The following is a 23,639-nucleotide window of genomic DNA, read 5'->3' as shown; positions in this document are numbered from 1 at the left end:
CTAATTACGTTTCTTATGTAAAGGTCCCTAATATAAAGTACAGAGTTGTATTTCCCCTTGTTGTTTTGCTTTCCCTGCCAAGCAGAACAACAGTATTCCAAGCAGTCAGCAGAACTACCCCTGATATCTCATTCATTCTGCACACCCAGATGCCTGAAATACCCCTGCTTTTTAAAATTCTCCACAATTATTTACCCAGTGTCAGTTTAAAAAGTAAGACAAAAAGAGAGATGATAACACAGAAGTCATATTTAACACTTAAAACCTACAGCACAAAGACCCACCTTGGTATTACATGAAGTGTTCTTCTCTACTTTTGACAGAAATAGAGAAAGGAAGATTTATATAGCAAAACAAAAAACATTCATGTCAGTTCCAGTGTTACTTAAGTTGTTAGACACCCTGGCAATGTAAAGCAAAATAAAAAAGTTGCCTCACAAGTTAGTGTGCTCTGGTTTTAATGTGTTCTTTAGTATTTCTCTGTGTGGTTTTGTTTATTTATTTTTTAAAGTAAAAAGAACTATTACCATACACCTAGAACCAAAAAAAAAAAGACACTTTAGAATTCCCAATTTTAGAAGCACAAGAAAACATAAAATATATTACACTCTTCAGCTTTCTTCCTTGCTGATCAGAATTAGACTACAATGCACAGCAGACAGTGAAAGAGCTGGGACATCCTTTTTTCCTCTCATCCTACATAGTCCTGCAATCAGTTTGAGGAGATCCAAAGTTGCTCTAGGAAGAACAGGCTTAGTCATCATCCCATCAGTAAGGCTCACTCGGCTACAGTTTCCTAGAGCCCCATCTCAACCTTACAGTATTTATCATATCTCAAGATCATAATGTCTGCAATTCGGCAACCTTTTTCTCAAATAAATCACTGCTGAAGTTCTACAGATGACCACAAGAGCCTGAACTCACAAGTGCATTTTTGCTCCACGCATAAAGTTCATAATATGCCCCATTAAAAATCAGTATCATTTATAAAGACAGATGTGTCTTTGACTCACTTTATGCCACCTCAAACAGTATTCCTTAATTTTCATCTGGGATTAATGTAAAAACATTGTTTATCAAATTTAGTTACCATGATACCGTTTCAACCCAAGATTTCTGTTCATCATTGTGGGTAAAATTAAGAGTTCCCTGACAGAATTCTTAAAGTCAAAGGTTACTGTATCAATTAATTTGCTACTTAAACAAAAGTCATACCTATAGCAGGCATGGAATGAAAGTGATCACTTAAAAGATGCAAGTAATTTATAGTCCTTACGGCTCACAAATTTAACAAGAGTTATGAATGCTCCTCCGATTAATTACCTGTTTAGGGTACTTAGTAAAAGACATGTTGTCCCATGTCAGTGGAATTTAGTCATATGAATAAAAATTTCCTCAATAACAAAGAACAGTCATTTCTTAAACTTTGGCATGACAGATCACACATCCTGCGACACAGAGGAAACAAAAAATATCAGTGTTTGTGAAGTGTAAAGACATACTATGCTAAAGCTAATCACATCTTTTAGGAAGACTTATTAAACGTGTTTTTCAAGTCCTAGATATAACATCCTACAAAGCTGAAACATTTTCACTTTGGTCATCTAGTATATTTGATCACAAAATTGTCATCCACATTTTGGTGCTTCTATTCTTTATCAGTCATTTCTACTGCGTACATCCTGGAGAAAGTGGTCAGTTAGCTAAATACCAGCGCAAACATCCAAACTTCTTACTGATACATTAAAACAAAACATCTGAATACTCCCATCTGTTTTGTTCCAGGACAAGTCTGAAAGGACTCAATACAGGGAAATCCAAGCTCTAACCCTTACAAGGCAAAAACAAAACAAACAAACTAAAAAACTGAATGTCTTGAGGGAAGGAAGTCACTCAACCTCTCTACAATTCCATTTTTCTGTTGATAAAAATGAGAATAATGTTCCTGCCCCCATCACAAGGAAGAAGTGGGAGCACTAATTAATTTTGTAAAGCACTAGGGCTTTTTAGGTGAAATGTTATAAAGATACAGGTTATAATTTATAGAGTCAAATCCCTCTGGAAGATAACACAACAATCTCATTATTCGAGAGAATAAGACTTAGCACTTGCATTTAGCTGACAGATGTGTTGGAAAAAAAAAGGGGGGGGGAGGGGAGGGAGAAACATAAATAGTCAAGTGACTACTAACCAAACAGCTGAATAGCTGAATTGCTAGACAGCATAAGGCTGGCATTAATCTTCACTGAAAAAAAAAATCCTATCTGGATATGAGTTTTCATTACCTTTCGTAAGTATTTTATTTTCTAGCGTGCTTTGGACCATGGAAATTGGAAACATAATCTGGGAATGTTTGGGAAAATCATAAGCAGTTTTGTTCAAAATAAAAATGGAACTGGCAATCTTGACAATTATTCTCTTTGGAGAACAAAGCATTAGGATAGATCTTTCTTGTTATAAGCATGGGTGCTGTTAGCAACTCCTCCAGGCAGCTGACAGCAGCCGCCAACTCCACTGAGAAGAAAGGGTCAGCAGCAGCTGCCACCACAGAAGACTGCTGCACCCACAAGGAGAAACCCTAACATGAACAGATCTAGAAGAGAGTTTATCTTTTGGGAAATCAAGGGGCATGCTCCAGAAAAAGATCAAGGAAGAATGAGTGATGAGATAAGGGAACAAATAAAATTTTTAAAAGACGTAGTCGAGCATGTAGTGCTGGAAGATATCAACAGTGTCATATTTCATACTGGAACTACCAGTCCAATCAGGCCCAAATTCAAAAGATGTCCTTCAACACTCTCCTTTCCCTGTAATGTGACGTACCAGGTCTGTAGTTTGAACATTCGATGGGCACAGCTAAAAAGAGCAGCAGGAGAACTTGAGTGAAATAGGAAAAAAAAAAATTGTGTGGTAACCTCTGTGGGCAACAGGCTCAGCTGTATCCCAGAATTGTAATGAGCAGGCTCAGCTATTATTTGTTTAACTTTATGTGGATACTAAGTTTGCTACGAATTAGCAAATACAACTGAAAGCAGACTTGAGACTGAAAGGGGAAATCAATAATACCATATTAGACTTGCTGTACTTAGCATAAACTTCGAATCTCTCACAGCCGATATCAAAGGCTTATTCCAAAAATGGCCATTTCATTTTTGAAGTCAAAGCTGATGTTAAGCCAACTGTCCTTGTCATGTGGAAGAACGCAAATATAAAAAGGTCACAGAAGTGCCAGATGGAAGCATTTTTGAACGGGAAGTTCTGACATTAATTCTCTGTGTTTGTCTGGAACACTGAATTCAGCGAGCAGATTAAATGTCTGTGCCGGATTGCCAAGTGAGAAACAAGTCACTTATGTATAAAGGCCAACTGATAGACTTGAAGGAGGAAGTCCAAGATTACACAAATCTAAAAAGAAGTTCCAACACTTGAATCAAAGGAAAATTAGGTAATATACTGCAACTTTTTATGGACAACACTTATACAATTTCTTCCTGCCCTCCCCAAACCTGCAATATAATATATTCTGCTAAAGAAGTATCTAAAAATTAGCATGATTACTGGATCAAGCACAATCCTGGGAGTCAGAAGTTACTGCACATGATGTTATGTCCCTTGGATGTGGCAAGGTGAGGCTGAGCATTTCTAAAATTAACATTCTTTCTGTTGAAACCACCACTTAATTTCAAAAAAGTGAGTTTTCAGTCCATTAAAATCAATGTTCCCCCCATAGCAGAAAAGGTATGACTCTGAAGAGAATTCAAATTAGACTTTAGGTGTATAAAAAACCCTTGTATGTCTCCAAAGCAAAATCCTGTTCCGTGACAACAGCAGTCAAGAGGAGTCACTTAAGGACAGGGTTCCAGCTAAAGGTCATGAAGAATTCCTGACAGCCTCTAACATGCATAAAAAGAGACAGAAACTTAACAGAGCTGATATAAAGGGGAGTTTTGCTCTATTTCTGTACTACAAAATCTTATAATGGTGTTAGTACTAAAGACTGGCAAATGAATTCTTCCTTCTGCCTGCCTGATGTTCAGTAACTAGCATATCATATGGCATTCTAGCTTTTAGTCTTAGAATTGGGCTTGCTGCTTCCATTAACCCAGTACAAGATTTACGGTATCCAAAAGCAGGACAGTCGTTCCTCCACATAACCAAGCAGGCCGACACAGGACCTGATAAACAGAGCTATCAGCGTGGAAGACGTCTTCCGACGAGCAGCATTAGCCAAAGACTCATCGGTAACCAGCAGAGCAGTGGAAAAAAGTGTCTGAATATAAACAGTCTCCCATGAAATCATGACAGGTGGTTTCTATACTCTTTTACTTAGTTACCCATTTGTTTCTGTTGTCTATTCTCCTCTGTAACCATATGAGCAACATTTAAAAATAAGGATTAAAAATATTTTCAATCCCTTTCCCTTATCAACCTCCTGCTCCAACAGATGGCTACATGTGCCAATGCAAGTTTATATAGTTTCCTTCACATAAATGCACCATTATTAGTAGCTTTGTATTAACAACATCATATTAAGTCTCTCTGAGCTTACAGGTTTGTATTTTTGTTTTATCCTCCAACACTCTCCTCTGATCATGAAGTAACCCAAAATACATCCATAAATACATCCGTAAATGTAGTAAGTCAGTCCACTACCACATTCTAATGTGAGAAATCTTGAGCAAAATAACATGCTCAATTTTGCTAAATTCTGAGGCTGTGTCAAGTAAGGTTTTTAGGGAAATAAATAGTAAACAACTCAATGACTCGAAAAATTGGGAAGTAGGAGCCTAGTTCCTTTAGGCTCCTTTGCCTAACCTAGCAAGCCTCTTGATTTTTCTACAGCCACCATCAAGTACTCATGTACCAAAACAGAAACTAGAATTGTTCTTCTACAAGCAGGGATCACAACAAAAATTACTGCTATTGGTTTGAATTGATTATGTATTGCCAACTGATAGTGTAAGAGCAAAGCCCAACTACTCAATTCAATTCTTCTATCTGGTGAGCCTAAAGTAAGATGAAAGCAATGAGAGACAATGAGACATAAACGTAATTTGTAATTAATAATTAATCAGAGAGCTCATTTCAGACTGAGAAATCAGTCCAAGATTGTTTAAGAACCCAAGACCAGCCTACATATATAAGATGAAGAGCATTCTTCTTACAAAAGAGGGAGGGTACACGTTACATAATAACCTTTGCAAAATATATGCATTTGCAGATGGAAAGTTTTTCCTATCAGTTCTTGTTAGCTATGATAGCAAACTTTATTGCACTAAGACAGCATGCTATATAGTCCACTACAAATCAATGGGAGTCTCACACCAGACCCTAAAAAAGTGCCTCCCAAAAAATAGGTCAAGACCAGAATGGCAAATTAGTTTGGCTTTTCTTTCTTCATTCAGACCAACTCCTTTATAAATATTTTTTATTTATGTACTGTCTTTTTACTATTTTTGCCTAAAGCTAGAGGAGGAACTAGGTAATGAGTTCTTTATTTCACTCAGCTAATGCATTTCAAAGTTTCATTTCATTCCTCTCCTGCTCCTACGAGCTTCATCCCTGAGGTCAGCCACCTTACAGCTTGAGAAATGCAGCTTCCAAGGCAGAGCAGTGTCACAAGGGAAGATAAGCTCTTTGAGCAATTCTAGATGCGGTCCCTGATGTACTAGCCTCTGAGCAACTCAATTTGACAAGGCATTCTCGATCAAATCAGCACAGCATAAAGGTAAAGATAGAAAAAGAGTGGAAACTTCATCGTTATTCCCTGGTCTGAGTACTCTTCAGAGATCTGAATAACCTGTATTCCAAATCGGTCTCCTAGAAATCTCAGTAACAACCATCCACAACCTTTCTGCCAATGTTTTCCTTTTATGAAAGTCTGAGAGTTCAGATGAGGACGACAAGTCCAGCTTCACAAACAATTAAACGAACAGAGTCCTCCTCTGCATTTAGATCTCATATACACCTGACCTTTAGGATTTTTCCAGCAGCTTTTGCAGATTTGTCAGACTTGCAGTAGCACAAGAGCTTTCAAAGCAAAAAAGGTGTAAGAAAGCATAACAAAAGTGGCCTCTCAGTATATAACGCGCTATACCGGAAAAATGGCAGAAATGCCTGCAAACTTACTATGTCCCATAACTCTGGATTCTGTCAGGGGCTGCAGTAAAAACTGCAGCATCCAAAGCTATTCAGAATATAAGGCACATTACAGTTTATCTTTTCTGGTAAAGATCTACCAAACTTGAAAAGGAGAGTTTCAAAATGATGGTGAGAAGAGCTCATCATGAGCGAGGACAACCAATTTTGTAAGATGAATTCTCTGAATGGCATAGAGATAATGCTCAATTTTCAAAAAACTAGGTATTTCAACAGAAAAGTTAGAAACACTGCTGCTACTTTGATGTGTTCATGGGAAAATATGTGTTGCAGTAGATTTATGACTTCACTCAGATCAATTCTATGGAAAAATCTGTAATACTACAAAACAAGTGAGCCTTCTGGAGCTGGTGGCAATCTGGGCCTTCAAAGCTGTGAGCTCATTTTGAATGAGTTCCTACTTTCAACAAGCAAGAGGTTCCAAGAACCAAACTGATCAAAAGACATGTCTAAAGGTAAAACTAAAAAATCAGTACGAAGTCCGAGTCTTCCATCTTCTCATTACATTAAGTTTCTGATGAAAATATTTCACAAAACTGAGACTGACTGCAGATGTTTTGCATGCATTTTTCTGCAAGGCTATGCCCCTACCAGCAGTATAATTGCATTTTGTAATTTTTGGTAACATTTGTAATGATATCCTCTTAGGTATCTTGCCAAATTCAGGGAATTCCTCACCACCTTGAAAGTTTTGAGTGATGGTTCAACTGCTTCCCCAGGCAGCAGCAAAACCAGCCATCCGCATCCCCCACCTCCGGCCCAGCATTAAGCTGTAGAACTTTCCGTGACATCTCTTCTTTACAACATTAAAATAACATGTCCTTAGCCAATATTCATCAACAGAACACTCTTGTCCATTAAAAAAGAAAAAAAAGAAAAAATTACAGGCAAGTCTGGACAAGCCATAATTTTTTCTTTGCACTTACACAAGGATTTAATAGACTGGGATAGCCCATATTAAAATACACCAAGCCAATAGGATAACAAGCATCAGAAATGAATTAAATGAAGCTGAGCTTTCACAATATATAAACAGGCATTATGCTTATTTCTACTGGTTTTGTTCACTTCCTGCTCAGTTCACACCATTTGGTACTTTCCCTTTTAGGTAAGTTGTATACAGTTTAATATAAACATCCTACACAGCACAATTGAAACATAACTAATATGAAGTCCTACCAAATTTCTAGGACAGAATGATACAGAATGGTTCAAAGGCTTGGTGATCTGATATTTGTTACGAGCTTAGATCATTTTATATTTCTATAAAACCTAGCCTAATTTTATCGCAATTTTTTTTCAGTCAGAAGCTGCAGTGGATCTCATAGCCACTAGAATAAGACGGCAAGTTCTACTGTAGCATGAAGTTAGCCAGACTCTATTCATAAATTCTAAATCTTTGCAAAACAAAACAAAAAAAAACACCCATAATTTTCACACCTTTTCTAACTAGTGCGCCATCATGGAGAAAGCCGATTAAGAGGTAAAAATGGCTGCTTTTGCATCCTCTATAGGCCAATCCAGAATTGATACAAGAACTTCAGAGAAAGCCCATCTAAACAAAAACATGATGAGCACAAGACTAAGATCACAACACTGTTTCAGTGCCCTAGCAGTAGAGGAAAAAGCCCAACAGTTTCTTTTATAGAGATAAATTGCTCTGTTTATGCTGTTGATACAAAACCATCCTCTGAATTCAAGACCCAACAACTATGTTAGTTAAATTATTTTTTCACTACTTGTTTTTTTCTAAATCGCTAAACATAGAATTATACCTATGCTTTTATTAGGGAACAGGATGGAAAGTGTCAATGAAAAACATGCCATGCTTGAGAGAGACGTGCATGACGTGCAAGTCATCTTGACAATAAATACCCCAAAAACAAGAAGAAATCACAGAAAGGTATTTACTGAATAATACCAAAACACAGAAGTCACGTATGTGAAGGAAGCGCATCATGATAGATGGATCTGCTACTGTCAGGGAGAAGCTGTTCTGATATTAATGTTGTAACAGCAGGAAGAAAAAGTCCTCAAGATATCTTTTACTTAACTAACCAACTCTCCATTCATGTACCTTCCTATCACTGTATCAAAGGAAAAACCTATCGAAGATGCCAAAAGCCAATCTGGACCTACCTAAGGAAACTCAAGCTCAGAAAACAGAACATTTAACCTTTGCTTCTTGATTTAAGAACACCAACTAAGTTTTCCATTAGTTCAGAAATAGGCTTTGGAGCACTGGTATCACAGTGTTTCCATTGTTTCAATTCATATTTGCTAGGATACCCTCCTTCATTTCAGTATGTTTTCTAAGATATAATAATCATTGTAAGAGTACCTGAAACATTTAGAAAAAGATGTACTTGGCAGAAATTATAATACTAGTAATATCAGACCAAATTCAGGAACCAGACAGAGGTCTATCTGACATCTAAATATTCTGGCCTTGCAAAGACTTCCTCAAAAGGAAATAAGCCCAGCAATCTGTGAAACAGTAGATCACCTTGTGGCTCCTGCGATCTTTAAGGGTGCACTGCATCTCCCACACCCCTACAGAGCTCACACTACACTAACGTCCGGCAGCCTCACCTGACCGGGGCTCGCCATTCTCTTAAGGTCTCTCCCCAGAGACCATGCAAAAAAAAAAAGCCATGCAAAAAGAGCAATGCTAGCTGCCACTGTGCAATGGCTTTCCTTAAAGAATAAAATAATCTCTTACCTACGACAGTTGGATTCCCACTGCAGCTTTGTGATTCATTTTGGCAATGCCCAAGCCAACCACAAGTTGTGACTGACTATGGATATTTGTACTGCAGTGTAATCTCAAACCCCTTTAATAGTACTATCAATTTTCTTGTCTACAGGGTCTCTCAGGGAAACAAGAATTGCCTGCCACAGAGAAAATATCTATTTGTGTGGGAAGTAACTGGTAGGTCAACTTTTTAAATAGTCCATCCAAGCTTACTTAGGAAAAACAAACAAGTGTTAACATCTAGTGGATTTGTTTTATACACCCAAATAGATGGAAAGAATGGTCAGCTATCTCTTTTTATGACTTGTAAGACTCTCAGAAACAACCTCCTTTGCAGCAAGATACAACATTAACTATTTCGTGTTTGCTCAGCTCTAACTTTTTTAAGTTTTTCCTATTTAGAATCAGAGACATCAAGGAGAATTTCACAAATATTCATTCCTAGGGTAAATTCTTAATCCCCTTCTGCGACAAAAGTCAGCCTCACTGCAAAACTGATCCACATATTGAAGGTCATAATCTTTATAGCGTATTCAGCTAACTCACTGCCTATTAAATGACATGTTTCTTTCATCTCCCAACTGCATTCTTAACTTTCGGCCAACTTTTCCACATTATATGTATTTTTTCCCTAATTAATTTGAAATTTGTGTTTAATTAACTATAGCATAAGAAATAATATTAAATTTTATCCATAGAAAAGGTTCCAAAGCATTTTTGAATTCTTAAACAAATAAAATGGTGGAACACTGAATACAGTAGTAACACAATGAATGATCTCATGGTTTTACACTTGGGGAGAAAAAACACTTTATGAAATCTGGCAGAAGTGACAACTGTCACATTCACATGTAGATGAAAAAAAAATCACCAGGAAATACACTACTCTAAAATTTGCTTTAAAAGTCCCCCGTGTGTAAGAGTTTCCGAACTTTCATTCCTCATACAAAGCAAAAGTAAATAAAATGGTTGGATTACTTCAATGTTTTAAACAATGACAAATGCATTGAAGGTTTGCAATATATTAATAGGTACAACAGTGTAAGCAAAGGAAATCCTCCACTAAAAACAGGTGCAACTGAAATAATTATTGTAATACAAACAGTTGAGGTTATCCGTGACTTTAAAAAAAAAAAAAAAGAAGAAGAAAGAAACTCTACTTTCTGAGACAATACCAGAAAAATTAAGTTTGTATCCAGTATGAAGCAGCCTACTTTACATAACTTACATTGCAGTACATAGTGTTGTGCATTTAGAAAAGAACATACACTTTTTAAATAAGTAGCTCCAACAAAATAATAATAAAAATTTCAGAAAATAGTTAGACTGAATTTTCCACCTTTAACAGTATTCAATGACTAAGAAAAAAACCTCAACTGGCAAGTACAGAAGAAACAAATATAAGTTGTCAATCTAATTACTTGATCCCATATTGATATACAACTAATTTCTTCTTGGACTATAATTCACATATTGCATAAAATATAGACATGCTCTCCTAGAATTAAAAACCTCTACTTCTACCCTTATCTAGTAACAGCAAAAAAAAATATTTCATTACAATTACTACCACAGTGGTTTCCTTTAAATGCTAGAACATATGGTGAAATAGATTTTTTTTGTCTTCAATTCCACTAGATTTCTGTTGAGATGAAGGTATGGCTTGATGCACAACTGAAATGCACTGTCAGTTAGAGCATCAAAAATATTTCAAATTATTTCATACAATGGCCACATTTTAATCTTTCTATCTTGTACAATCATAACTGCTGCTTTTTTCTTGCTCTCTTTTCATGAGCATGATGCTGCCCTAAGCTTTCATGTGTGTTGAAATATTCCACTAAGATCTAAAATGCTACCAACACACTTCTGTACGAGCATTCAGGAATGACAACTTAAAATGATTACCTCACTATTTTTTTTTTAAATAAAGAAAACACGTAAGAGAAATAAAATAATCACAGAGGTTAATAAAGCAAGAAAATATTCTGACCTCCATCACAGACCATGTATTTCATAAAGGATCATTTTAACTGTATCTTCCTACAGCAAGCGAATATGTAACTGATAAAGATATTTATTCAGATCTAGCAAGATGCACAGACTTGTTAGCAGAGATGAAAAAGTGGCTGATCACGTCCTTCACTCACTCGTCCCAGAGGGCATTCAGCCAAGCATACATCGGAAAAATTGCCCATAGTACTCTCTTTATACAATAATAAATAAGGCTGCTTGAGAAAGAAATACAAAGCGGTAGCAAGAAAAGCATTTCTTTTAAGCCTTCCCCTACCTTTTCACTGATATTTACAAACCGAAGCCAGTGTTTTCGGGGAGTCTCGCAGGGCTGGAAGCCGCGAGGTCTCATGTGGCATTCCCAGCTAACCACCACCTTCATCTGCCTAGATTTCAAGCATTCCAGAGAAAACCCACCCTGACATGCACAGAATGAATCCTGCCCAAGTTACAGGCATGTGATAACTAGAGTTCAGGTTTAAGCAGGAAACCCCAGCACTTAATTGATCCCAGACATTTAAACAAGCCTCATCTTACCGTTTTGCTGTTGCCTTGATCAGGTTAGATTCACCTGCAACTCTTTGACATGTCTCTAGCAATAGTGTTTGCAGTCAGGCCGGGCTCATTCAGCGACTGAATTCACAACATCTTTCTGCACTAGCAAGCTGAAATGGTACGGCTGTACTACAGCTAAGAAAGGGGGAAATCTAAAGCAGAAAACAAAGAAATCCCTAAAGACAGGATAATCCCAGTGGAGTGGAATATAAAAGGTACAGATGAGCACCAAGGGTACAATATTTCTCTGTCTAAATTTCACCAGCAATACCACGCTCTTTCTAAAAAGATATATATGTATTCGTTAAAATATATGATGGACTTGCCTGTGGAGTTCCCAGAAAGGCAGACTATCCAGGCTCTGCAGCAGCATTGCAGCCAAAGTAACCATGCATATGCTATCTAGGCAATTTACAGCAGTCTTTTTGAAAAGATATTGATTTACACTGTAGCACTGCCTCAACAGCATACAGAACTGCAGCCAAAATAGCTAATGGTGATTTCATAGGAATTAAGGAAAAAAAAAAAAATTAAATCAAAAGGATGCAACTAATCATTCCCAATTCAATTACATCCCAGTCCTGAAGGAAACCAGTAAGTTCTCGAGTGACAAATGATATTAAAACAATAATCTAAGGGTGTCTGGAAATAAGCACTATGAACGCCATTGTCCAACTGTATAGAAACAATAGATATAAAAAAATTTAAACGTATTAAGCCAGAACATGAATTATGAAGTTAATTCTAGCACTGTAACAATGAAACATAAATACTTAATTTATGAACATACAAAATACACAAAGCTGTGAGTAAAGGACAGACACCTGCTCTGTGCTGGGAAGCCACTGCTGAGCCCAAGCAAGGCTGGGTGGGAGTGGTACAAGGGAAAAGAGGGCAGCAGGAGCAAACCCACAACTAGGGCTTCTCCAGAAGGGAGGCAGCAAATCTTCTCCATCTCCTACTCCTACAGCAACCCCTGCTGGCCTGTGCTTTAGCTGGTTCCCAACTTCCCAGAAACCTGCCTGGTTAAAGGCAGCGCTGGACAAACAATATTAGGAAAGAAAATGGACATATAACATATAAGTGAAACCTTAAGAAGAGAAAAACGCAGCTCAACTTAAATGACAACCTGAACAGAGAAATATCTTCTGCTTCACCCAAAACCTAATGCAAAAACCCAGCACCAAATGACGGCATTTTTGCAAGGCTATGAGGCATGGCAATGGAAGTGAAGCACAGCCCCAATTTATGCCCCGGGCAACTCCAATGCCCCAAGTCACAAGAACATCAGAAACGCACTCTTCAGAGGATCGCATTTTGAAGGCAGCACAACATGCTTAAACTCCAGACATTTGCTTGAGTTCCACCACAGTCACCAAGACTTAAACACATGCTTAAATAGGTCTTGACTCAAGGGCTACAGCTGAATCAAGCATCAAAGGCATCAGCGACTGAAAAAAAACTTGAATGGCATCAGCAAACTCCATAAGATGGTCCCAAAATGAAGGGGATCTTCAAAAGTTGTTTTTTCCTCAGCTATTTCCCAGTCTTAGTCACAAAGGCACATTCCTGAAGACTATTCAGTTTCTTAGCTTAGTTTTCCTTGTAAGCAGATAAAGGTTTCACTTTTCCTGAAAAAAGAAAAGTTCCTCTATTTAGGCAGAAGAAAGCTTTTCTTCTCAGATGTCTGTAATGTTGAGGTCCAAGGAAAATATGAGAAAGGGTTTAAAGTTGAAATGACAAGAAAAATGCATTAAAACGTTTACATTTCTTTTCCTCGTTCTGTCTACATCAAATTAGTCGGAGGATAAAGGAAAACAGACAGACCTTCAGATAAGAAAATAGCTAGTGAGCGATCACTAGCAGAGATCAAGATCTCTCACTTGCAGAGATCAAGATGTGCCAAGAGACAGACACCACATTAAGGAGTGGTGGACAGTGCATAGAAAAAAAAAACAAAAACAATTTGAGAATGTAAGCAAGAGAAACATGGAAACGTGTTCCCAAAACAGGCAAGGAGCTGGGAGTAAAGACGAAGAGACAGAGAGAATGTCAAACAATCCGTGAAGCAACAAGAGCTAACTCGAAGAGCCAGCCCCCTATATTTTAAAGTGAATTATTTTTACTGCATGCATAATTCTGCATGTATTGCATTTCCCCACTATAAATGTTGAGTAGGTAGAAAGAAAGGGATCTAAAAAGCGGATTTCACTGGCATGGTAAAAGTCATCTGTTTGCCTGTTACACACCCAGCATTTGTCTCAAGCAGTTTTCAGACGGGTTTCAATTGACACCAAGAATATCTATATTAGGCTGAACAACTCCCTTCCTCCCTACTCTTCTTATCGCCTTCCTTTCCCCTGTGTTCGCCCCATCCCCATTCCCACTCCCAACCCCATTTGCTGACTGCAGTTGAACACAACTTGGCTGCAAGACAAGCTACATGCTTTGTTGCTGCCCATGGTACCGCAAATGGATTCAAAAAGTCTAGACTGCAGGCAAAGGCAGGCTAGAATTACAATTTGTGAGCTTTGTTGTTTGGATCGCATAGAGCCCCCCTACATCATGGGGCTGGTTTGTTTTCCAAGGGGCAGCAGGAGAGTGATTGAACTATAAAATGTTTCAATATAATAAAAATAAAAAGAAAGATCAAATACCTATGTGTTTATGTTTTAAAATTCTGCGTGGAAGCCAGCTGCAAGTATAAGCTTCACATTATCAGTACTATAAGTCCTGCCACCACTTTCATGCCCATTTTGGGCAGACTCCAAAATGCTCTGAGGCACTTGAAAACAATTTCTCATATATAAAGAGGCATCTTTTGAGCTTTTCAAGATAATAGATACACAGTCATTTGCAAATTACTACACTTGAAACATACTGATTGCACAGTGTCACAGCTCTGATGGTCAATTAACTAAACATGAAATTCATCATTTATTAACATCGTATAGTGAAAAGAACGTCAGTAGTTACTTTGTGTTCTGTGTAGTCATATTACGTACTGTTCAAATATAACTTATATTTGCCTACACTAAAGTCTACACTAAATCATCTAAGATAAAGGAGGGGAAAGAGGAAGCAAAGGAAAAGGAAGGTTAATTGTTCCTCCCTCTCCAAGAAGTAATAACCACATGCAATAATTTGTACAAGTACCGTATGGACAAGAGCCCATTTCCTCCTCACAGAAGAACCTGTATGAGTAAGGAAAGCCACTACCCAATATATACCTTTCAATTTTGACAACTGCAGATTGAATTTATTAGGAAAGTGAATTAAATACACTTCACAATTTGAAAGCTATTCACTTGTGAAAGTAACTTGAACATCTAGCCATTTAATAAGCCTTTAATAATATTTTATTATAATTGATTTAACAAGATGTTTAACAAGTTATATTTAGAAACACAGGACTGGAAGGGACAACACCTGGCCAAGTCCAGTTCCCTGCTATCGCAGGCAACCACAGAATATGATCCCTTTCTTACACTGATCAGTTTGTTCTCCTTTGAAGATAAAGTAAATAGAGTACTTGAGACATGACCTAAAGAAAAAAAACACACACACACCAGCAGCAGCTACAAAAGTGTATTGAATGCAAAGAAAATCAGTCTTAACTTAAGTGAAGGAGTAAATAATATACTGCACAATGCAATGCAAGACAAGTCATTCGGAGTGCAACATGCTGTTAAACTTACTTCACAATACCAATATTTTAACGATACTAAATATATTATCTGTTATGGTGGGACCTCATTTAAAATGTCACTGTCCAAAATGAAATGCGATCTAATGCCTAGTGTCAAGTATCTTTGCAACTTTTAACTACAAAAATATATTTTATGTTTTTACAAATTGATTCCAAATATATTCTGCATTGTATAAAAAGTTTAAAGTATAAGTTCAAAGGGAACAACAACATGGAGAATATTGAGTAATGGTTTTACACATCTATAAAAAAAATACTTTAAATCAGGCTAGATAGATTTTCAACTTGATGAAAGCATTCTTTACACACAGAAAATTAATGCAATGATTTGGACAATTATACTCTTCTTGTGCAATAGGAAAACTTAACTCCAATGCTCCTAGCCAATTCACATCTTCCTGTGAATACTAACAGTAATACAGTTACAGCAGGATTGTTTTGTTGTTTATTTCTTGTTGACCGTTTCCATATTTCTTGCTGTGCTGGCAAAGACCTCGTATAAACAAAATAATCTAGACTAAGAAAAACACATTGGTGCAATTCTACCTACAGAATTTGGATTTCATCTTTTAACCTGATTTAGGATTTCCTCTTTCTGAAGCTCATCATTATTTTTCAATTGTAACTTCTTTTTTTAAACTCTCTGTTAAAAGCTATTATATAAGTACTATTTTCAAGAATTCTGTTCGCCTCAATCATTATCTGGAAGTACTTAAAGAGAAGAAAATCAAATGCCTGAGACAGAATCAGATCTGCACTGTGATCAGTAATTGGATAAACCTTGCTTTCCCAGCCATACCTGTCAAAAGAGCCTATTACACACACACATACAATTCTATCCGAGCTAGCATTCATGCCTTAATAATTTATGAAAATGACCCAGTAAAAAGTACATATCTAAGTGTAAGGTAAGTATTTACCTAACCAAGTGTTAGGTAAAACAATCTGCAATCTCTCTTGCCTAAATTCCTCATCACCAATTGAAAGATAGTAAGGGAAAGCAGAGCCAACCATCTTCAGCATCATACAGCTACACGTGCTGTCAACGGTAGCAACATTTCACTGTAGAAATGGAAGTATCTCAGCAATGCATAAAGAAGATTCAGGACAAAAAAAAGCCTCAGAGTTCATAAGATTTATGATATACCTACATAAACATACACATAACCTCACTTTCTGGTGCAATTTCTTAATGCAACTACTATGTGGAGCAAAAAGCATCACAATCTGGACTCTTTCAGACAAAAACATTTCAATCCACATCTCACCAATGTTTTTTTCAGAAACAATACAAAGAACTGAAGCAGTACAAAATGCAAATGTATGTACTCTACAAATGTCTAGAAGATGACAACAATTAGTAACACGGTTTAACGGAGCAGCTTTAACTACAATAACCCATCTCCTCAGAAATACAGTTCCTAAAACCACATAGCTGACAACTCTCACATCTGCCACACAATAAAATCCTACTTAATCAGGAAAGGGCACCAATATTTCTATTACATAAATGTGAAGAAAGAATACTAGAGAGACAGTTTATGAAGTTTTTTCCTTTAGGGAGAGTTACAAAAAATTAACAATAGCTTTTTAACATCTACGAGTATAATCCCCAGGGAAGAACCCCTGAAAATGTTTCATTTTCACATTACATCTATTCCTGCAGCAGACCTCATGCAGGGGCTTAACGCACTGATATCCCATTTCAAAGTCATCCATAGCATTATAGCTAAGAGAAGAAAGCTTTCTATAAATGAATTAAAACTTAACACAAAAAGATGAGTTCACCTTCATCGCTTTCTCAAGTTTAAATATGTCATGCACTGAAATTCTACTCATTTGAAAGCACTGAATTTTAGCTTCCCTTCTTTTGCACTTTTTGAAGTATTCACATGAAAGGCTTTGTTTTCTCATACCATCTGATGTCTTTCTATATTGTAATGGAAAAAAAAATCTCAGATCTTACAACTAAAAAAAGATTCCATACACAAAATGTAAGCTACTACAGTTAAAATAATATAAAGCCAAATTAATCTCCATACATCTATGATAAGGATAAGAACCTAGAATATGTTGCATGTTTACAGCACCTGCTTCATAAATTTCTCTCTGTTCTGACCTCCCTCATTATGTGCGGATCCTTTGAACCACAATTTCAGTTCTTAACAGCTTTCGATATCTGCTGAGTTTGCCACAAAATTCAAATGGTGAATCCATGCTATGAGAACTGTAAAGAAACAATCTTTAGATGGGAATAACTGCTGACTCGATTTTCGAACTGGAATCAAACTACTAACGTACAAGTGAATGACTTCAGTTCAGAAGAACTGTTCAGCTGCCTCTACTCCTCCTTTATAGACTTCATTAACACAGATGATCAAACTTGGATTTTTTGGGTGATGGACTCACTGAGAATCATGGCCAAAGATCATGCAGTCTATGAAATCAAGTTCCACAGCCCAAGACCTCCTGTGGACAGAGTAGAAGCTATATGGAAATAAACATCCTACCACTTTCTAGCCTTGAGCCAATCTAGACTATAAAGCAATGAAACTCTGAAGGCACTCCCAATCTGATATGGCATGGTCAGCTACCTCAGGCCTCATAAATTAAGTTCAGAAAATGAACTGGAACTCTTTGAGATCTTCTTCCGTGGCCCCTAAAATACACACAGAAACTACTTTTGTAGAATGTCAGACAGCTTGAGATTGCATTCTTGAATTGTCTTGACACGCAAAATTTAATCTACTTTGAAATTTAGTTTATCCTGTGTTTACTCACTTAAGGCAATGATGAGTGTTGAGGTGAATACAACTGCTCCACTAAGTAAGGACAACTCATTTAATATTGAAAGAGGTGGAATGCTTATCTCCAGAAGAATGAGGACTGTGTTTAAGAGAGAAAAAAAAAAAAGCTGACAAAGCAGTGACCTAGAAAATAAGTTAGAATAGATCCTTCTTCACTGTCATTCACAGTCAGAGGAAACTGAGAAAGGGTCACGATCATTCTTACCTTTATTCTCTCATGTGGGACCTCAAAGTGCTGCAGAGAAGCAAACTCAGATTTACATGACTGTGTGTTTACATGAGGTTTATCTGCACGCACCTCCAATGGAATCCATGCAAAACAGTTTCCCTAAATTCTGATCCTCTTCAAATTTGGTATCCTGATACTGAACCTTATAGAGGTGGGGCGGGGGGGGGGAGGGGGGAAGTGACGGATAGAAGACATTCTTCTTTAAGCAGTTGCTATAACAAAGCATCTAATAGATTCTGTTCCCAGAGATAACTGCAACTGTTAATCAAACTGATCCTACAATTGAAAGCCCACAACAGTGACATTTAATGCTGAAATTGGTGTCTTAAGGTGTGAGATAATTTTAGCAATTATTCCAGGCTCCTCACAAGCTTATTCCCCTTTAACAGGTCAATAACCTGCTCATATTCTTACTCTTCACAATGTTGATCTTTGAATTACAGGCAAATGGCAGGAGAAGAAACAGCCCAGGAGACACAGCATGCTCTGTAGGACGTACCGTTGACAGATTATCTAGAGTCTGCTCTTTGTGACAGAAAGTCATTAGGAAAAAATTACAGTATAAAAGCATGTTTGTTAGAGCAATCTATAGAAAACGAACCCACAAACTCACAATGTGAAAGAATAGACTACTGTCTCATTATTGCTTCCATTACTGCCCCAGGTGCCCTAGTGGATTCAATGCATATGGTAATTTTCAGCATCTATAGCTGTCTTAGTCATTATTATTACGGGGACCATTACAGACAACAAATGTTCATGTTTTGCTAGTAGTAAATGGAAAGAGTTAAGTTGAGCTAGTACAGACTATGCAGTCATATATAATGCACCATAGTAAGGTGAACCGATGAATCCCAAACTTTCTTTTGGTTCTCTTAAACGGAGGCTCAGTTCTCAGCTTTCCTCTGGAGATACTACATTCTTTCAGCAACCTGAACAGCCCATCACTGTTTTTTTCTATAGAACGGGTATAATGCCTTAACTTTAAAAAAGGCTTTGCGTCCCTGTTTTAATATTAACATAATTGGAAGAGCTGTCAGAGGAACATATATAGATACTCATACAAGATCAGAGCAAAAGTTCATCTAGCCTTTTTCTAAAAGCAACCAAGTTTGTTGCAGAATAAGGGCACACTGAGTATGATCTTTCCTTGTGTACATCCTTCCAGCAACCAGTGGTTTACTTCCTAACTCAAAAGACTAAATCCAGACCTTCTTTCACATCTTTGTCTAACCCACTTTCAAATTCATTTACAATTTGGTCTTCATGTGGTAGAGCTCCACAACCATGTGCGCTGTAACAAATTACTCCTTCTCTTAAAAACCAAACAAAAAAGAGCTCTGACTATTTCTCACTAGGTAGGAACTACAGAGCAGCTGAAGAAATGGTGCACAATTATTCCTCTTCATCAGTATAAATTCAGCTCATGATCTTACAGGTTACTATCTCATCGTCCCTCAAGCTTCTGCTTTATACTCTAACGGCTAGTCATAATCTAACCTTCACCTCAAAGGGAAGCTATATTGCACTTCCAACTGATCATTCTTGTATTCTCCTTCTGTGTCATCTTCTGCATCTTTTTTGTTATATGACAACTAACATTTCATATGGTATTTACATAAGTTGGATTTCTGCAATAGCACAACGATGGCTTTGATTTTGTTCTACATTTCATTACTATTCATTCCTGAAGGTCTACTTATTTTTCAAACCACTGCTGAACACTGAGCTGATACTTTCAAACTAGTATCCACGAGCCCCATGATTATTTTCCTGAATAACACAGATTCATTTAGACTCAACATTACACATGAATGGCTGGAGTTATATTTTCCATAGGCTTCGATTTGTAAATATCGGCATAGAAAGTTATTACTGTTTTATCATCCACATAGTCTATATTGTAAAATCCTTTGGCAACTTTTAGCAGTTCAACTAAACAATAGTTTTGCAGCTTTTGACAATTTTTCATCCCTTCTCCATGTCGTGGTCTTCTGCCTGGAGGTTTGGTTGCCATTCCCCAAGTCTCAAAAATGTGCACTTTATCAGTTCTGTAAAGAATACATGACAGATCTGACAAAGGTACAAACATCATGCAAATTACAATGCTTGGCAACTCTGATGAGAGCAAAACAGAAGGTTAGATGGTGATGTGTACTGAGATTAAAGGAGCTGCTGACAAAACATTAAAAAGAAACACCTGATTTAGGAGCATCACTGGTTAATTGTCCTTAGGATCAAATATGAGAAGCAGTTGAGAGAAACATCTCCCTGCCTCGGAGCTGTATTTACCTAGAAGGCTGCACTATCTAATGGACAACAGTTTCACTACAGTCACCCATATCTTTGTTATTTACAATATTTACATATTTACATATACAAGATTTATTATTTACAATTAAACTGGCACAGTGCTGTACATCAAGAAGCCGTGTAAAAACTCTACCTGATACAATACTGAATCAAGCGCCCACAGAAAACAAACACCAGAACTGCAGCTGTTGCACTAATTTTTAATCGGCTCCTGGGTTAAATATAAGGTGTTGTCTTTGACCTACAATGGCTGTTACCATTTGGGTCATTAGCCCCTTGAAGATCGCCTTTCTTTCTTGTCCTGTTTTATCCGTATTTCAGATAGGAGAGCTGCATTCACCTGGGCATTCTCTCTGAAGGGCACTTCAGTCCAAAACTTGATAAAGCTTTAACGCGTGTTGAGCAGCTTATCTGTTTTTCCAGGAAATCTTAAGGGAGAAATGGAAAGCATCTGAGGAGGAGTGAACCAGTGAAGATAGAACTGTAGATAGGACAAGCTGGGGGGGAGCTCTTCCTCATACCATAAAAGCTATCTGTACAAAATACAATCAGTGTAGCAAGGCTACGAGCATCTTATACGTTCGCAGATCTCCCGTCCCCACACAGAGTTCCACCAAAACTGTTTTTTCTTCCTCAAACCATCTCTTTCACCATCTGTGGAGCTAGGTCTACTTAAGAGTAGCTTCTTGAACAGATTCCCTTAAGGTATTGTGTCCTACCATCTACTTGGGAAGTAGAAGAACATGAATTCTCATGCTGTGGAGCACACAGTAGCTACAAAGGGCTGGAATGGATTTTACACATCACCAAATTTTTTCTATTCAGCTTAAGAGCCTTTTTTTGGCTATCTTCCAGAAAATTAAACTTCCCCTCCCTCCCCCCCAGATACATGCCTTACCAAGAAAAGTCAAGAAGCCTAAAATGCTTTAATAATTAAAAACAGAAGGAAAATACTAACTCAGAGGGGAGAAAAAAGAACGTTTATTACCTTCATTTCAGATAGTCAATAAGTTCCTGAATTCCCATAAGAGATATTTTTAAAGGAAATATGTTGCTTCAGTCTAACAAATTCAAATGCAAAACAAATCTTTCTCTTCTTGGTTAACTGATACGGGAAAAAAACAACACTTAAGTAATCTAACCACCCACCTTAAGTCCGCCTCCCTTGCATGAAGTCAGATCCCTACCACATGAGGAAAGAAAAGAAAATAAGGCCTCTGCAAACTGGTGAACGATTCCATAGAAGTTATAGATTAATGGTGGAGAATGGAACCTTGTTCCACTAAAAATCACTGCTACAGCATTTTCAGAAGAAGGTTTTAAGCCACAATGTCTACAAAGTTCTAATATTTACAGTTTTTGAATGACAGTTGTCTGTGGTCTCTGTGGGGATGTTTTTGTTCGCTTCTAAGTTTCCAAATACCAAGGGGAAAAAAAAAAAACATCTAAAATTTAGCATCATTTTGATCATACATCAAAAACACTGCACATTTGGTTCTAACACTTCACCTTTTTTGTTTTGGGCATTCCAAAAGATAACTAAGTTTGCATATATGCAACTATTTTGCAGCAGAAGAATGATGCAACAATGCCTTGTTGCTCACATGCTTACTTCCTTCTTCAGAACTTGCACACAACTAATCCCACTTGCAAAATCTTCTAGGCAAAAAACGCTGGTACCGCATTTAATTTCAGACTGATTTAGCAGATGATTATTGTGAAAAGAATTCTTACTGTACCACAAAACAAATCCAAAATCCCTTAAATTAATTCTCAGAGTCTAAGAGGTCTCATGACTATCTACATGCAATAAAAATGGTAATAATACATTGAGTTAGATATTTTCTTAAGAGAAATCTTTAACTATTTTCCAGAGTGAAGCAATGAACCCTCAACGAATCAGACAGCACAAGTTGTATGCCTCATATACAAAATCATGCAACAGTTTGTTCATGATTGAGATGCTATGGTTCTTCTATGAAGTAGAACAAATGATACCTAGTTGTTATTCTGTTGTTCTTCTAATCACTAAGACATCTTCTTAACTAAACATTAAAAATAAAATTAGTATTACCCTACCAGCCTACTCATTAAAATAGAATCTCACAGTACTAGACACTTTACAGATAGAGAACTGAAGAGGAACTTCTATGGCCAAGTTGGACATCTACTAAAATGAAGGGGGGCACCCTTCCTTGCCTTCTGTTTCAGGATGGGGCAATAGAAAGTAGTACAGTTGAGAGGTAAGAGAAGAACAGATTAAGAGAAGTATAGTGCGAAAGGGAGAGGGAGAGAGAGCAGGAAAGAGAGTGGGAAAGGGAGGAGAGGGAGAGGAGGGAACTTGTAGCAAGATACGGGCTTGTCGCATTTCATTTGTATGCTCCCAATCATATATACCCGCCTTTTCTTTCTGTAAAATTTTCAGTGAAGAGTGTTATTTGTCTTAGAAAGTTTTCAGTATATTTCGGGTATAACTTTTTATTATATGGATATACAACCAATTCTAAAAACAGTGAGATGACGTATAAAACATCATTATGATTATTCCTACTATAGCAATAGAATTTTACAAGCTCTAATTATTCTACATGGAGCTTTAGTTTGCAATGTGAACAATATAATTTCTGCAACTATTGTTTCTCTGATGCACTCTATAATCTGATACTCAAATAAAGCATTCTGTCTTCAACCAGGTTATGCCTGCCCCTTGTAATTCCCAGGAGTAATGATATGCCTCCCATATAATAGTAGGTAATATTTATTCAACTCCTAAAATGTCACCTAAAGAAAAAATAAGCCAGCCTAAGAACAGACTTACATGTGTAGATCCCTATTTTGTTGGAATAAAAATTCTGTTTATGAAACCCTTTAGAGGATCAGGAGGAAAACAAATATTTTACCATGAAAACCAATACTTCATTTAATTAAGAATGAAAAGTGGGAAAAGAGAGATCTAGAACAGGAGAGTCATCAAAACATATCAATTACATTTCCCCTAGAGCACTCGAAGGACAAACTGCAACCTAAAGTTTCACTGAGGAAAGGTTTGAAAGCTTCAGAAATGTACATACTGCAGAACAACTCTTTTGAGGTATGATT

General features: G+C 37.1%; 1 protein-coding gene across 8 annotated transcripts in view; it reads right to left on the bottom strand.

The window, feature by feature from the left end:
• CDK14 (cyclin dependent kinase 14) overlaps positions 1 to 23,639 on the bottom strand; it is a 325,653-nt gene that overhangs the window by 249,075 nt on the left and 52,939 nt on the right. Inside the window, exon 1 of one of the 8 annotated variants that reach the window (XM_068934787.1) lies at positions 11,809 to 11,899. The exons of 4 other annotated variants lie outside the window; for them this stretch is intronic. Coding sequence is in view for 2 of the 4 variants with exons in the window: in XM_068934782.1 (XP_068790883.1) it covers positions 11,205 to 11,279 (75 nt within the window). In the remaining 2 variants the exon portion in view is untranslated. Of the gene's footprint in view, positions 1 to 10,907; positions 10,929 to 11,204; positions 11,299 to 11,464; positions 11,613 to 11,808; positions 11,900 to 23,639 lie in introns of those variants that run through there. 3 more of the 8 variants (XM_068934784.1, XM_068934782.1, XM_068934783.1) reach the window with 3 other exon arrangements.

The sequence above is a fragment of the Struthio camelus genome, chromosome 2 (assembly GCF_040807025.1).
Source record: "Struthio camelus isolate bStrCam1 chromosome 2, bStrCam1.hap1, whole genome shotgun sequence".
Classification (NCBI taxonomy): Eukaryota; Metazoa; Chordata; class Aves; order Struthioniformes; family Struthionidae; genus Struthio; species Struthio camelus.
This window is presented reverse-complemented; position numbering and strand designations above follow the sequence as displayed.